The following is a 17,456-nucleotide window of genomic DNA, read 5'->3' as shown; positions in this document are numbered from 1 at the left end:
TTTCGTTTTGAAGCCCATGTCAGTTACTTTGCATTTCTTTTTGGAGCTGTTATCGCAAAATTGTATCAAAAATGCTTTAAAGAACCTATGAAATATTATCCTTGCTAACAAATCATTACTTAAAGTGTACTGCATTGGCCATACCAGTCTTTCTCAGCCAGAGTCCTATAATGCCTCATAATTTTTTCATTAGTGACAGGTGTGGTGATCATAACTTTTGAGACAGGTGTAGTTGTATTACTGTGTTCAAGAGGCAACCTACTTACACGATTTAGAGGTACAAAATTATGATCAGAAAATGGAAACACTGCCAAACCACTTTTGTAGTTCTAAAATCGACAAAAATGTTGTCAAGGCAGAATCGATCTCTTGAGGACCTATTATTATGTCCACTGAAATCATACGGGCAGGTGTGAATGTTGTAGTCCAGGTAGTGGCATTGGGGTGCAACAAGAGTTAAATGTAAGGAAAAAGAAACCTAAATGTTGGATCCGAAAATAGATTTTACACAGGGAAAAATAAGGGGCAACGAACACATTTATAAAAGAAATCACACTTGGTGACGAAAATGCTGTCTGCAATAGCAAACTAACCAACAGCTGGCATGTAAATATAATATGCCGTCATGCTACTCTTCCAAGATTTTAGAATCTTACTGTCGTTGATGCTAGCATTTCGAATACTTAATTTTTAGTTTAAGAGCTGCAACATCACAATTGGGAGCTATTTCCCACATATAATTCATAATTTATACAATGCTTGGTTCCGCAAATCACAAAGTTTATACGATTTAATTTTCGTTATATATATTAAGTTTTATTATTTATTCATCGAAAAATCTTTCGATGAAGCTGCGAAAGTGTACATTTCCGACTACTGTTTTCACTTTTTTTAGTAATAAAACGAAAACACACTGAAATCCAATGGAGTACAGGAGCAATTACTGTCCACAATAACTGCGACAGAATGTTTATGTATCGAAATACTGCCACCGGGGAGCAGTAGTTTAAGGAAAGTGATGCAACAAGTACAGCCTAGTTGAACTTTTTTTTTGTATGTTCATCCTTTTGGCTGGAGGTCTTGGAAACCATGGCGGTTCACTATACTAAGAAAAAGAACGCCTACAGCCATCCTTATGAACTTATTCATTGTGCAGTTAACAGTTAGTCAGTTGTTAGTTGATGGTTGGTGTGCTTACATTACAATTACAGTCTGCATAAACCAGTTATGTTGGCCGCTGATGCAGCCTATGTATGGTTCGTGGTAACCCCTTCAGCATCAATTAAGGCCTGAGGATGGAGCACTGAAGCTTCGAAACTGGTAGCTACATAACAAATAAGATCATAGGAACAGCTGTAGACGTTTCATTTTCTTACAATAGTTGAACTTTTTGCGACACGACAAACGTTGTATCTCTTAAGTGGCGCCAATAAAAACTGGTATTTCACGCATACAACTGCAGTATGCCACTATCTGTGGCGACACATTTGTTGCGTGTGAAACTGACAGCAACACTCACTGCTGTAAAAGTTATTACCGTTTGACAGCTGGAGGGACAATAGCACTCCTAGCGGCGAGGAAAGATAACGTCAGATGTGTCGTAAGCACAGCGCCGAGAAAGGAGAAGGTAAAATGCGTCGTAACCATAATGTCCGTTTTGCATTCATTTCCTAAGTGATTTACGAAATATTTGAATTATTTTTTTGCCTCCAAGAGATTGTGAAATATCAGAAGACATAGATAATTCTAAATTAAGCCCAAATAGGGATAAAAATCATGAATCCAGTGGCAAGCTACAACACTTTCGTGAAGAAACACTTTTGACATTGGATAGAACTGCAGCTTACCATATTGTTATCATTGGAATATAAATGCACAGATTCACATGTAAGAAGCACAGACATGAAGCTCTGCATGCAAAAGTGATCGATTCCCATTTGTCGTTCTGTAGGTCTACTGTGTTCTAGTCATTGTCACATGTTGCCACAAGTGTGACCTTCTTCTTTATATTATTCTAAGTGGGATAAGCAACTGACAAATAGTGAGAGAAATATGCTGTGCGAGTAAACCCGAACTCCTCAAAGCCAATAACACTGTCAGAAGTGCTGTCATATGTTAAACTTGCCATTAGAGACATTTCATCCAATAATATATTTACTAGTTTATCAGTATCGGAGAAATCCTGTGGCTTCTGCTTTAAAAGATGGAATTTGTTATCACTTATCCCGCATTTTATTTGTATGCCTTCGACATACCTCTGTAATGTACACAATGATGGAAACATAAAACATTCTGACAAAACCTGTATGCCTGAGTGCTGTAATAAAATAGATGTAGAGCAAACAACTTATTTCCGTCTTTCCATCTTGCATCATGTTTAATCTTAAATGGCACGCTAATGCACTTAACAACAAGGCATCTCTTTTTTTTAAATATCTGGCTCCTATAGTCTTAAAATTTTTTCTTCCTTCTTCACTTGATCCTTCTGATACAGTTCCTGTTGCTGTCTGTATTTAAGATGATTGGCACTTTTCTTGTCACATAATAGTTTTGCACAAAGTCTAGCGATCTGCAGATTTTGACAATTTACATGCATTTGCAAGACACGAATAACTGCACTTAATCTAACCACTTCATAGTCAAAGCGAATCTGTGTCGACGATTCAGATGAATCTGGCACTGAAATATGGAGAGCTAAACTGGATGCTTCTATGCCATAGGAGTGTTTTATGGCTTTAGACGAATTGTCGAACCTTTGTGGCAGTTTCCTCTTCATCGGCAGTTGAGGTGGCTTATTTGGTGTGGGTAATGCATTCCACACGAGTCTTTTACTGTATGGATTCATGAAATAGTTTTGTTCGAAGTGCAGCGAACAAAACTTAGCGTTGTTATAAAGGTAAACAGGATTTTTATTTATAAGATCTCCTCGTCTGCTACTCACTAGCCATTTTCTGCTCCTAAAACGAAACATTAATCATTAATACACATGGTGTTTGCAAGCGAAACCTGAAGATACAGTTTAGTAACATGATGGTATATACCTCTCAGGGTCCAGAAGATACCACATCTGTCTTTTTTAGGTTTAAAAAAAAAGACAGATGTGGTATCCTCTTCTTGTTGCGCAGCAATTAATTGACCCTTTGTGAAAACTATTGTTCCACGTCGCGCTGAACTCACCAGTTTTACTTGCTAGCCGCTTGGCTCGCTGCTGGCGCAGGAGGCAATAAATATCGAGGGGAAGTGTCACGACTGTTAAGCCCGGTCCACACGCAACGATCTGTCTGCGCAGACATCGGCGCAGATGTCTGTACATGCAAAAGGTCGCTGCAAATGTGGTGTGTTCACACGACACAAACCCCAATCTACTACTCGCCCGACATCTGTCGGTGTAGAAAAGAAATATCAGTGGCAAGCGACTACGCTCCCCGAAAACGTCAAAATTTAATTCAGTTATTTTGAAAAATAGAAATGGAAGAAGTTCTGTTGTGGTCTGTGTTCGCAACTTGTGTTGCAAAAAACATTCAGACCAACCGCAGGAAACAGAGAAAGCGGTCAAAATGGTGCAGACAGTGGCTGCTAAAGCGAAAAAAGTTTTGTCACGTAAATTTACTGCGAGAGTTGCAGGGCGAACCTGTTTTGTTTTACATAACCTCGTGTTCCATTTCCTCGCACATTGGCACTCCAATTTCATCTTCAATTGTACTCCTGCTTGGTCTTGGCGTTTCTTGATCACTAAGAAAGCCAAGTAGATCAAAATACCATAACGTTGGCTGGTATACTTGATCTACTCCTGCACCAGATCTTCCAGATTTCTGAACTTTGGATAACTCTTTTCGGTAAACAGTTCGCTGACAGACTAATTTACTTGACTTGCTTTCATGAACTCATCTTTCAGGAAAGCGTAAATAGCTTCACATGTGTTGGGTATTATTTCACTCAATGCTTGTTTCGATATTGCAGATGAAAATTCCAAATCATTGTAGCTCCTTCCTGTTGCTAGGAATCTTAATGTTACTGTCAGGCGTTCATGAGGAGAAATTTCCCTTCTCATACAAGTATTTTTCTCATAATATGAGGGGTTACATGCTTTAAGAGATAATTATAAGTTTCGACATCCATCCGCAAATAATTTCGCCAGTTCGCAACGAAATTATTTTTTTATTACCGTTTCTCTGTTTGCCGAGGCGCCAACTGCCCGCAATTTTTCAATTAGAGCATTGTATGCTGCTGTCTTTTTGTCTCGGTCACTATATTCTTTACTTTTAATCTTCCACAAACATGGGTGGTTTCTGTATATTTCAATGAATTCACTTACAAACTCTCGAGAACACTGACGAGTATCAGCCATTTTAATGCCCTGTGCGCTCAAATACAAACACTAGACTGAGCAAACAGCTGTTTCGCGCCAGATTTTCGGCGATCTCCTGTCCACAAGCTCCAACTTGTCTGCGCAGGTGTGGTTTGAACCCACAGATTTGAGAGGTTTCGCTCAAACCTCCAACTTCCAGGTTTGCACACACATCAGGTTGGTGCAAATCTTCTGTCCACACGCAACGATCTGTCTGCGCAGATGTGATGTGCGCAGACACATCGTTGCGTGTGGACGGGCCTGTAGACTCTGTGGTGTAGAAGAGGATTTCGACAATCGTCATCTTTGGTCAAATCAGCCTTTGCTCTAAGTGTCATATCTTTGCTGTTGTGATAGGTGTTGCTTTCTTTTTCCGGTTTGGTGGCGTGTAGTGCTTGTTGAATTCGACGATTGAGGCAGATATCCAAATTCATCGAGGTAATAGTGTTCTGTTTAAAGAGTTGCATATTGTTCCCGTACTTTATTCTTTGAGTGAGTGTTCCATTTCCAGTAAAGCCAAATTTTTGTATGTGGTGTGTATGAAAATCCGTGAAGGTTAAGAATCTGTGTAACTAGACTTAATTCTTTCTAGGATGTTGATGCCAAAGAAGAATAGAGTTGCTATTTACGAATACCTTTTTAAAGAAGGTGTTATGGTCGCCAAGAAAGATTTTCATGCGCCGAAACATCCTGCTCTCGAACTACAAACCATACCTAACCTTCAGGTGATAAAAGCCATGCAGGTACTGTAAATTTGGTTACTATCACGTATAGCACTTACAGTTTTATAATGGATGGCACATAGCATTAACTGTTCTGGAAACAATTTTGTTTTCGCTGGTTGGGTCTAATGAAAACACACTTCGTCGACGTTGTGTTATAGTCAGTGTTACGTTAATGTGACAGTAAAGCAGGGGGCACTAAATTGTCACAAAGTATTGCGCATAAGACCTAATGCCATTTACACGTAAGCCGGGGTATAATGTCAGAATTCTTTCAGCTGTGTCGTAAGTTATAGTTTCTCATTAGATAATAGTTTATGCAGTTTGTACGGGGAAACGTGATTGATGTAACGTACTACTCGTGCTATATAAAACCCCAACACTAAACTAGCTGTGTTAAAGATGCCAAATTGAGTTTTATGTGTTTGGGTTAAGTGTTCGTAAGTGCTGATAACATAATCAAGAGAATGCAAACATCACAGATCCGTATTTTATTGGTACCTACTTGCTTACGGTACTTGGATTCCCCGAATCACTTAGTTTGTCTCAGAAAGCATAATTGCTTGAAAATGAATATTATGACAAAATTGTAGGTAAGTGAACATAGTTTCATATGCCTACTTGGTGATATAGGTGAAATAAGTTAAAATGCAGTCTATTGATGCAGAGCCAGGGAACATTGTGGGACTTGCTGTCGTTCTCTCCTTCACTCTGTATTATTTCTGGGATAGACGATGTGTGCCAAGTCAACGAGCTGTTCCAGTAATGCCTCCAGCTATGAACTTCATTTCCAGAGAATATTTTTGGACTGAGGGAATCACGGGTGCACTATGTAATGTAAACCCTTTCATCCACTCGCACTGCATACATGTCAAGCCCATTGTACTGCCTTCAGGCTCCCTCTGTTGACAAACAACTAGAACTACAAAGGCAGTTTTCCTAGATCAGTTAGCATTACTGGCACCCCATCATATAACACGTAATTTGTAGCATTTAGGCCAGCCAACATTTTGGTAGGTAGCTTGTTTGTATGATTTCAGACATTTAAAATGTTTATATGTCCAGATATTTGTTCTTGTTTTTTAATAAAACAGGTGAAAGTACATGGTAGAAATTGTGGTAGCCTCTCATCACTCAGTATGGCTTTTGTTGCTTATTTGTAATGATTGGCTGTTCTGACTTAAACCTTGTAGAAAAGTCTAAAGGAATTTCAGTTAGAAATCCCATGCTACATGCATGAAATTCTTTGTAGTCACATGGGTGGCCAGTTGTAAACTTGACCCAGTATCAGGGATGACATTGTCATCTAAACAATGAGACCAAAAGCAGTGTTATTTCTATATGCAAGTAGCAGTTAATATATTATCTTCAGTATCACAATGTTTCCTCTCAATGTCAGTTCTGAGGTTGTAGCTATGGTGGGACCTGAGAACAGTTTTTTAATACATTAGTTTTTGCAGCTACTGTTGATATGACAATGTGACTTAAATCTCTTGATTCAGTTACAAAATGTTCTCGCACACAATGAATTGTAGTGATTTGCTGCAGAGACGTGCTCATCTCAACCTGTCCTCATACAGGTGATTTGCCAAGCAGTTTCAAGGAATATTTAAAACACCACTGTTCAGAAGTTACGCTAGAGTAAACAAACTGTTTACCATAACTGGTTAAGAATTTTTTGGGGGAGCATTAGGTTATATGAATTGAGGAAGATATTTTTTACTGCTGTATAGTAGATTTGTTCTAAACATTTAATTTGAAAAATACACTTAATATTATGGTCTGTCACTCTCTTTTATAAGTTTTGTTATGGTTCCATCCAAATGAAATGGTCCAAAAAAGATTGTTGGTTGCTTGACCATTTTTAAATATTTTAAGTTTTTTATCACCCTGTAATTGAGATGTTCAAAACAGTTAAAAAAAAATACCTTTCACCTTTACTGAATGGCGGCCATTTTAGTTTGTAAGTGCACGATGATTCGGAAATATGGAAGCATCCGATCCTGCCCATCTGCTTTGACCCATGACGTCACAAATCTGGCGGAAACGACCATAAACCACGGTTCCAATATGGCGCATATAAAGTCGTTATGTACACATTATGAGTGCGAAAATACATCGAAAAACAAAAATACACACTTTTCACAAAAAGCCTAATGACACTAAGGGGACAAGTGCGGGAAATGGGGTGTTTTTGGGTGGGGGCAAACTAAATAAAAAACAAATTTAGACACCCACCCCTATACAAAACCACACAAAACGATGAAAAAACACATTACAAAACTCCCCAAATACCACTAAACACAATATTATCTGGAATCTGACACTTCCCGTGACCCATATAGCTCAAAAACATCTCCTGATATCAATACCAACATACACAGCCACACATTGGGATCGAACACTTCCCTTGACCTGCGCACTGTTAATTTTATCCGTCATACATTCCTGAACAAAACAACAACCGATTAATTTTACTAAAATTACCACAGGACGTACAGCGAAAAACACTAAATTAACCTTCACACAAAATTGTCAACTTGCTGAAACGAATACCACTACAAACACAGCCGACATTCGAACAATTCTGGATAATGAGCAAAAGCAAACTGAGCCCATTACACCACACAAACGAAAACCCTGAACATACCACCAGAGAGCGCAACAAACCACAACACGACGTCTACAAGCCCGCCACACTCATTCCGCTCCGTCATGACGTCACACACAACACCCTCACGTCACGGGTCAAAGCAGACGTGTGGGATCGGACACTTTTGTCGACCCGATGTTTCAGTTTAGAGACTTAAGCAGAAATATCAGTATCTCTGCACTGGGTTAAGTTACAACATGCAATTTACATGATTGTTTTTAGAAAAGTGTCCTCTACAACATTGTATATTACACAAAATACCTTAAATTGAAAAAAAAGTCAGAATGACTTCCAAAGTTTGGTATCCAAATTTTCGAAAATCCACTTTTTAGGCCCAAAAATATCAAACAAAGAGTGATTTATGAGTGTCTATTTTTTGCCATTGTTAGATATCATACACTACTAGCCTCATTTTCATTTTTGTAAATTTATCTAAAGTGGGACTCAATTTAAAAATTTGATTTATGCAGTTTGTGCACCTATATGACAGCAACATACTGCAAAAATTTCAACATTGATAGCTGACTGTGAACAAAGATATTAATTTTTGAAAATGGAAATTCACATTACTCAACAACTGATCCTGTCTGTTGCCTATTCATGTGTGATATTGGTGGGATGTAATCAATTATTATTGAAGTAAGGTACTGAGTTACATACAAAAAGTGGAAACATCACTGAAGTTAATTTATATTATTCTGACATACTTAAAATAATTTCAATTAACATCCTTAGAGATGAGACAGTTCCTAAAGCTGGCGATGAATGTTAAGAACACTTATTTCTTCACAGCTTTTGTAATATAGAATAAAACCTCCCAGTTACTGTGGTAAGTTAAAGCACTGAAAGTTTGCTTAAAACATTTTTCATTGATATCCTCCAAACTTTGTCACTAGTAGATATCTTGAATGATGTTCTTGGGCCAGCAGGGTTGTAAAAATGCACAAAAACATCGTTTTCCAAACTTATTTTTTCAACCTCTGCAAGCCACTGGTGCCCATCATACACCCATGCCACTGTCATTCAATGTTAAAGACAGATGTAATTTTGCTGACACAATGATCCTCTTAAATTTCGGTTTCTGATGTTACATAGCATCGGACTGCAATGCCAAGGAATTTGTGGAAGTTCCTTGTATTGCTATACAGTTTTCAAATCTGGTTTGAAGTGTTGTTTTCATATGCAGAACCACTTCTTTCTTGATCAGAAAATAGTTAATGCCTTTAATATTAGCCTTGCAAAAGACATAAAAGTCCTGTACTGTGAGAATTTGGTCTGTGGTTGGTCTTCGTAGGCTGGCTTTACTTCGCGTTTTGTTGTACCATTTCCTCCATCATATGCATTTTTAGCATGACAGGATGCAAAAACGTGCCATTCAGCCTCCAACCCAAAGTCTACTTCGTGGTTGCACAGATTAGGAAAATTCTTTTTGTTCGTTAACGGACTACCACTTCCATCTGAAAAGTATATCAGCTTCTCAACCTTGGGAAAATTTTCTTTTATGTAATTTATTACGTACTTTTGAAACACGTGTACAGCGAAAGTGTTGTGCTCCAAGAATTCGTGTAGAACGCAAATTGAAGAACTGCAAACTTCATCTTTCTCATTTTTAAAGTAGAGAATAAATGGATGCACTGTTACCGGGTCATTGGCCAAGTGGTACCCTTGTATTGCATCCTGAACCACAGATGTAAAATTTTCTGCAGTCACTGTGCATTCAGTTTAATGAAGTTGTGGTCAGTTTGACATATTGATAATATAAACAAACATATTCAGAGTGTCTCTGAGCATCCAGGTCACAAAATTTTGACCTTACAGTTTTGCATTCAAGATAGGAGTTTTTGAAAGCTACATAAGTTCATTTAAATTTGACAGCACTAGTCGTTTCTGCTTTGTTACTTTAACTCAATTTGTAACAACTCTTTTGCTATTTTTGCAACCTGGGCATATTCTCCACTTATACCTACTCCTTTCTTCTTTCCTAAAACTGGAAGAATGCTTTTCCTTTCTCTAATTTTTGGGTTAGTTTAACCAAATGATGAGAAATGTTGAATTCATGAACTTTTCTCTTGACCAAGAGTCAGGGAGCGAACTTAAAATTTTAACTTTACCCAGCAATAATGTACTTCCTTATTGACAATAAACCTAAATGTAAATGGGCATTTTTATTGCCATAGAACAAAAACAAAAGCTCCTATTGTTTAATATTGCATTATTAGAAATAAACTAAATGAGTATTGGGTGAGTGTTAACTAAATATGTCACAATTAAATTTTATTACAGTGAAACAAACCATTTAAATAGGCAACAGCCATAAGATCAGTTGTACAGGAATGAGAATTATTTCCTCATTTTCAAAAATTCATATCTTCGTTTAGTCAGATATCAGTGTTGAAATTTTCACTGTATGTTGCTGTCATATAGGTGTACTAACTGTGCAAAAATTAATTTTTATGTTGAATCTCACTTGAATTACTTTGGAAAAAATGAAAATTTTCAAATTTCAAAAATTCATAAAAATTAATGAAACATTTGTTATTGCTCAATATGAGGCTAGTAGTGTGTAACTATAGGAAAAAATACTATAAATCACTCCCCGTTTGTTACTTTTGGGCCTAAAAAGTGGATTTTTGAAAATTTAGATACCAAACTTTGGAGGTCATTTTGACTGGTTATTTTTTATTTTAGGGTATTTTGTGTAATTGGCAATGTTGTACAGCACACTTTTCTAAAAACAAACATGTCAATTGCAATGTTGTAACTTAACCCAGTGCTGAGGTATTCAAATTTTTGCTAATGTCTCCAGACTGAAGAATCATTACACGCCTACTTGCAGGCCCACTCATTTTCCATATCGTGGATGAGGACATCTTCCTGGGTGCATTTTCCACCGTGCACTATGCAGAGTTGCTTTCTGCGCCGATGATGACCATGGACTTCTTAGCACCTCATATTGGCACGGTAGCCAGTTCATTGTGGTGGGGCCACCATGTACCCTGTTGGTTGTAGCCCCCTGAAAACACAGTGATAGCTCTACTGATGCCTGCACCATTAACTCCCCAAGTATGCCATGGAGTACCCACCTCCCTGGGACATCGCAACTCCTGGCAATGGCCATCCTGCCATGTGGCCTCTGCTGAGGCTGGGTGGCACCCATGGGGAGGCCCCCTGGTCAGAATGTGTGGCATCAGGGCAAATGACATGCCATGAAGCGTAGCACATAATTTCATGTTGGTGGTCTGCCACCAGCAGTCTCTAAGTGGGCAGTCTAACTTCAACACTAAGATATATGACCCCAAATCGTTACCTCACTGCCCACACAATGAGAGGAACACCAGGCTAAGGATGGCAGTGAAGCTTATTAGCACTGTTACCTTCTATATGCGAGAGTTGATGGGGAATCTTTCATGTCCATGAAGCCTAAGTTTTTTGTCAAGCATTTGGAGAACAAGTTTGAGGAGGTGGAGGGCTTATCCAAAATGCGCTCCAGGGTAGTCTTAAATAAAAACAGCATCCTCTGCCCAGTCACGGGCATTACTCGCTTGTGACAATTTGGGGATGTTTTTGTTACCATCATGCCCCATAAGAGCTTAAGTATGATCAAGGGTATTATATTCCACAGGGACCTTCTTTTGCAGTCTGACAACAAGCTGCGTGCCAATTTAGAGCAGCTAGGTGTTCATTTTGTCTGGTGCGTCTATTGGGGTCCGAGGGATAATGATGTCTCCACCAGTACATTCATCTTGGCCTTCGAGGTAACACATTGCCCAAGAAGGTCAAGGTGATGGTCTACCGCTGTGATGTCAAGTCATATATCCCTCCCCCAATGCAGTGTTTTAAGTGCCGGAAGTGCAGCCTTATGTCTTTCTGCTGTGCTTCCAGCGTCAAATGTAGAGATTGTGGACGTCCATCACATCCCAATACTCAATGTGCCGTGTCTCCCTCCTGTGTAAACTGTGGAGAGCATCATTCGCCTTGCTCGCCAAGCTGCATGATTTTACTGAAAGAGGAAAATCATGGAATATAAGACCCTGGACCGACTGACCTACACTGAGGCTAAGAGGAAATTTGAATGCCTACATTCTGTGGCTATGGCCACCTCTTACTCGGCCGCTACAAGAACAGTTATCGCCCCATCAGTTCCTCGCATTCCTGTCACCTCTCAGAACCAGAGGACTACACCGGCCCCCTTGATGGTGGGGAAGCAGTTCCCTCCCAGTTGCTCCTGCACCACTTACTTCAGGAGCAAACCACCCTCCCCCCATCCCCCCCAAGGGATATCAGTCCCCACTTCTGAGCCAGGGAAGTATAAGTTTTCTTCAGCACCTCTTGCTGGGAAGGGGTCCCTTGTGTCATTCCCTTCCCAGGTTTGTGCTAGTGGGAAAGATGACACCTGCCAGTGGCTGAAGAGCCCAAAAGTAGCTGGTCGTAGTGCTTCACGCCCATCCTCAGTCCCGGAGACTGAATCAGTGAAGTCCTCCCTGCCAGGGAAACCCAATGAGCAGTGAGAGAAATCCAAAAAGGAGGTCCCCAAGACTAAGGGAATTGTGGTAGCACCCATACCACTGCTACCTACAAGCTCTGCGGATGAGGTGGAGATTGTTGTAGATATAATGCAAAGTGTGTGTTAAGATGATAAATGTGAACCATTCATTTTATTTCTCTTTGTTATCAAAAGGTAGACTATAAGTAAATGCCACAAGTTTAGAAAAGGTGTAATGTTAACGCTCCTAGGCAGTTAATTTATATGAATAAACATGTGATTTTGATTAATCAGATTACATTTTCTGGAGAAGCATTAAGAGGCACAATTACTTAACACACATTGTACCTAGAAAACCCAACAACTCAAATCAGTTCGTTGCTCCTGTCAGGTGTTGATTCAGGATAAAACACTGCATTTAATAAAAGAATAATTGTTTATTGTAGGCTGTATTGTACTTAAAATCGTACTGTTAGCAAGTTCCGGCAGTCATTATCAAGCACATTTGCTTTGCTTTGTATTACGCTTTGTGCTCATTCCATTCTTTTTGTCACTTACATAAAACCAGGATATAATATAAACGAAATGTAATACACGACACAGTAAATGTGCTTGAACAGCATGATTTTGATAAAGCACAACACAGCCTTCAAGAAACAATTTAACACTTTGAGGCTGTGGATCCCTACAGAAGCAAAATCTTTAGACCCTATGGTGGTATAGTCATTAGAACATATTAGTTATTCCCTAGCCTCACAGAAATGGAGATTTTTGCACAAAATTAGTTTTGTTAAGCTCATAATGTAATTTGACATAACTGAAATAGAAATATTTAGGTATGTATTTCACTCAGAATTGATAATTGCTAATATCATGGACATAGTTTCGTTGACTACAGATTTTTTAAATATGTTTATTGGGTAGCTTTTATATTGTTTTTTTAGCTCTGCAGATTGCATTTCCCAGTGCTTTAGGAGAAATTTTATGCATGTTTTGTCATTTTGCTGCTATTTAAGTTTTCCCTAATCATGCTCACAGTTTCCTTTTTGAAGCCCTTTTCGGTTGCTCTTACTTTTCTGCCAATGATGAACTACTTTTCTTATGGCAATATTGTCCGCCTCCCTCTCAGTGCCTATGTTTAAATGTTTCCCTTCATCTTCCAGCTTCTTCCCATTTTGCCAGCATTATTTCCATGGAGTAAGAGACATAACTACATATAGCCGATATTTTGTCACAACTGGCTTGTCACATGCCCAACAAAAGGAAACATACAGAACATGACACCTCATATTTCAGAAACAAAGATTACTAATTGAGAATTGATAATTGCTAAGATCATGGACATAGAAAGCCTTATACACATCAGATATCACACACAGATATCAGTTGTATCTGTGTTTGTAATTTCACTTTATGTAATTGGTAACAGGCATTTGAGTACACACCCACAAACTGCACAGTAGTTTTGTTTCTTTAATAGTTCTTTCATTGTGTTTTGACATAGTTACTTAACAGACAAAATGCTGTTTGATGCTATTGTTGTAGTATTGCTCTTATGTTATAACCTCTGGCTACGAAGTGCTCAATTGGGACAAATAAAAAAGCTGTGGGAAAAACTAGTGTGTATTGATTTGGTTGCAGATGTGCACTAGCAATTATTAGACAGTTGATTATATTTTATTTAGTGTTTTTTGTGCAAAAGTAATTGGTAGATTACTTTTTAGTGTTAATACAACCAAGGTTCTTTGGGGAAATATTCATTTAGGTAAAATAAAATGTTTGATATCTTCATGTAATTTTAAGTTTTGATGTGGTTGGTAGAATGGAAAATAATGGTTTTCCCTTAAGAAGTATGTCATGAGGAAGATATGCATAATCCTGTGACTGCTGCCCCATCCCTTTGAAAATAAAGTGGCTAGATAGTGTTTAAAAAAGTACAGGACAATTAATAGATCTTATTAATTTTGTTTCATCTTTTGCAGTCATTGAAGTCAAGAGGATATGTAACAGAGCAGTTTGCTTGGAGACATTTTTATTGGTACCTTACAAATGAAGGCATAACATACTTAAGAAGTTATCTTCATCTCCCAGCTGAGGTAAGTATAGCACTTTAAGGGTAGCATATAGAAGTGCAACTTTAATCCATTGTCTTGGGCTTAGAGCATCCACATCCACCCTGCTTTGCTGCTGCTATCTCACAACAGGTGGGTCTTGCTCAGCTTAGTCAGTTACCTGAGACCCTTGCCCAACCAGTCCGATTTTCTTAAGGGTTTCTCTTTGGAGTATTGAGTTGTTCCTCCTATAGTTACGTATTTGCAAGCTTTTCTTGTCTTTGTATAGTTTAAATAATTGGTCCTGTCTGAAAGTGTCAAGAACAATAAATCAGATTTTTTGAGACTGGGTTATCATATAGCCCAACAGATCAGGAACTTTATACACACTTCTCATGAGTAGGTAAGTTGAATGGTAAAAGTTTTGGCTGTATCATTGTTAATGTGCCCATGCAGTGCAGTAAAAGTATTGATGCTACTGATGTCAAGTGATGACCTTTTAGTTAGGTTATGGAAGATTCAACACTATGTGTATGAGGGGCAGTAAATCTTACCATAAAAACATTGGTCACATTATTTTTAGTTACAGAATTGTTTGCAGCAAGTCCCCAATTTTCTCAAATTTCCAGATTGTTCCATCAACTCTGAAACGCCAAGCACGGCAGGAAACTGCTCGACCGAGGCCGAGTGCTCCTCGCTCTGAAGCTGCCAGGCCAGCTGAAGACCGTGCTGCGTACAGGCGGGCCCCAGGTGCTGCTGCTGCAGGCCCAGACAAGAAAGCGGATGTTGGTGCAGGGACAGGAGAACTTGAATTCGTAAGTATATGTTACATTTTGTGAGTAAGAATATTCATTTGACATAATTTTGTAAATTATGAATATTTAAAATTCCTGTTTTCAGAATAACAAAAATCTTGCTAATTTTTTGTTCATAAATTGTAATCAGAGTTGCAAACTTTTAAGTGTACACTTGCTTTCTCAAATCTCAGCAGGACAAACTGTGTAAAGTTAATTTGTTTCAATTCTGCAAGTTTTTACACATTGGCAGCATGCAAGCAAAATTTTGAATTGACATTTGTAAATTGAGGTTTAAATATTGACTAAAGCTGGTACCACACAATCAAATATTTTTCAAGAAAGACATTTGACGTCATAGTGCCTTCAGAATGGCTAACGAAGACTTATTACAGTGCTCTGCAGTCGCATGTACATAAACTGCATTGTATTTGGTAGAGGGGCAGAGAAAAGAAAGAGGAAACATTCCTGCGAACAGCAGTGGATTTTATAGTGAGGTGCTAATAGCATCAAACAGAATCAATTACTGGAGCTGTAAGCAGAGAATGTAAAGTCGTATGAAAATTGCCACTGGATGATAGTAACATTTCAGTATGTGCTCAAGAAAGTGGCTTTTCATATTACGAAGCAGGACTTACCTCAGAAGTGCTACACCTGCAAAAGACACTTCTTGTAACGTATGTGATTTCTTACAACAGGAGAAAGCTATTCTAGTTCACCATATAACATTCAAATGCCACACTGCACATTAATGAAGATAGACCACAAATGTGTGAAGCTTTTTATAAAGTGCTGAAGGAGTAATATCTGAAGGCAAATAACTGTTTAGTATGTACTATAGCTAATAAGAAATATTCTTATTTCCACAACAGTCGTGGATTTTCATTATCCTGGCCATAATTCACAGCTAATGGCCTTCAGCAATTTTTATAGCTCCCACTTTCTATTTTGTATATAGAATGCTGCAAGTTACAGTGCTTAAACTTCCTTGTACATACTATCAGTTTCATTGTAGATGCAAAGCATCATTAAAACTTAGAAGCAGTGTTGGGAAACAATAGATGTCAGACACCAGCATCAGTGTTAGTGCTCCAAGCAGTTAAGTTTCTCTGTGCAGTAAACAGATGGTCACTTTTGATCAAATGTAAGGTAAGGTGTTAGATTTGATCAAAAGAAAATTTGACTGAGGCCTAACTTTGACAAAGTGCCTTATTACACTATCAAATTTTGTCAAAGAAACTTTGAGGAAGGAAATTAGATAGGGTAATACTGGCCTAGGGCATTTTAGCAACAGCAGTTATGAAGTTTCAAACAATCTTAATCTAACAATTAAGGAAGTGCTTCCATATTTCTATAGTTTTTGTACTGATGGTGTGTTCAGCTTTGGCCGGAGTGTGGTTTGTGGGGTGGATTTTGTTTACAAATTTTCATTTCACAAGTCCAAACAGTTGTAAGAAGGTAAAGCCTCATCAAAAATCCCTGCCTCATTTGTCGGCTGTGAAATTTGACACATTGTTAGATAAAGATAAAAATGCTGTTGTTGTTACTCTAAGTATTATAGTGTACAAAATGCAGGATTACTTAGTTTTAGCCCCTTGAAGTACTTCATGTAGTTTTTAACAGGATTTTGGAAAGTGTGCAGTTGTCAGTGTGTTGCAACTTGTTTTGAAATAACTTTCTTTTGCAATTCTTATATAATGCTTAGCTTAGTTGCTGTAAAGAATATTTTAAAATCAGGCTTGCACCAACTTTGCTGTTTGGTCGGTGTTGTGGTCATTGATGATTCCCACTTTACTGCAAACAGCTTGTGTGAATGTTGTGAAAAATATATAATAGTAAAATTAAGTTCATTGCTGTCACTAATAATTTTGTGATAGTCAGTCATTCACTCTAATCCTCAAATTTTGATTTTCAGCGTGGCAGTTTTGGAAGAGGACGGGGAGCACCTCAGTGATCTGTGGCTGATTTGTAAAATACATTTTTATGCCTAAAATAAAAAAGTTGAAATATTTGTTGTATTTTTCCCATGTTTGAGAAACCTTTTTACAAATATGAATAAATTAGTCCATTATGGGTGTGTAACACTGCTATTGGTGATGAATAATGGTCTCCACCAATTACTGCATCCTTTGCCTTTAGTTTTATTGTTAGATTTTGTGGCCGCATTCTGTGCTGCTTCTTTAGGTTATACTTTCTGCCACAGCTACATGACCCCAACAATTTTGGAAACACAATGAATATGTACCATCTGATGAATCACTGAGCAATTTGAAACAAGTAATGGAAAATAAAAATTTAATAATAAAATAAAACATGACTGGTTGCAGTAATTTGTGGAAACCAATGAGCAGAGTTTGTTTACCAGAAAATGTTTCTCGCATACTTGTATGGAATTGGGACCTAGA

The 17,456-nt window shown here is 38.1% G+C and overlaps 1 protein-coding gene across 1 annotated transcript; it reads left to right on the top strand.

Moving 5' to 3' along the window:
• Positions 1-4,633: 4,633 nt before the first annotated feature.
• On the top strand, positions 4,634-17,062 carry LOC124607288 (40S ribosomal protein S10). The gene is made up of 5 exons (XM_047139574.1): positions 4,634-4,786; positions 4,941-5,091; positions 14,189-14,302; positions 14,887-15,072; positions 16,967-17,062. Exons 2-5 carry the CDS (start codon positions 4,942-4,944, stop codon positions 17,003-17,005), a joined length of 489 nt encoding a protein of 162 aa, XP_046995530.1. The 5' UTR covers positions 4,634-4,786; position 4,941; the 3' UTR covers positions 17,006-17,062.
• The last annotated feature ends 394 nt before the right edge of the window (positions 17,063-17,456 follow it).

Source organism: Schistocerca americana, chromosome 3 (assembly GCF_021461395.2).
Source record: "Schistocerca americana isolate TAMUIC-IGC-003095 chromosome 3, iqSchAmer2.1, whole genome shotgun sequence".
Taxonomy (NCBI): domain Eukaryota; kingdom Metazoa; phylum Arthropoda; class Insecta; order Orthoptera; family Acrididae; genus Schistocerca; species Schistocerca americana.
This window is presented reverse-complemented; position numbering and strand designations above follow the sequence as displayed.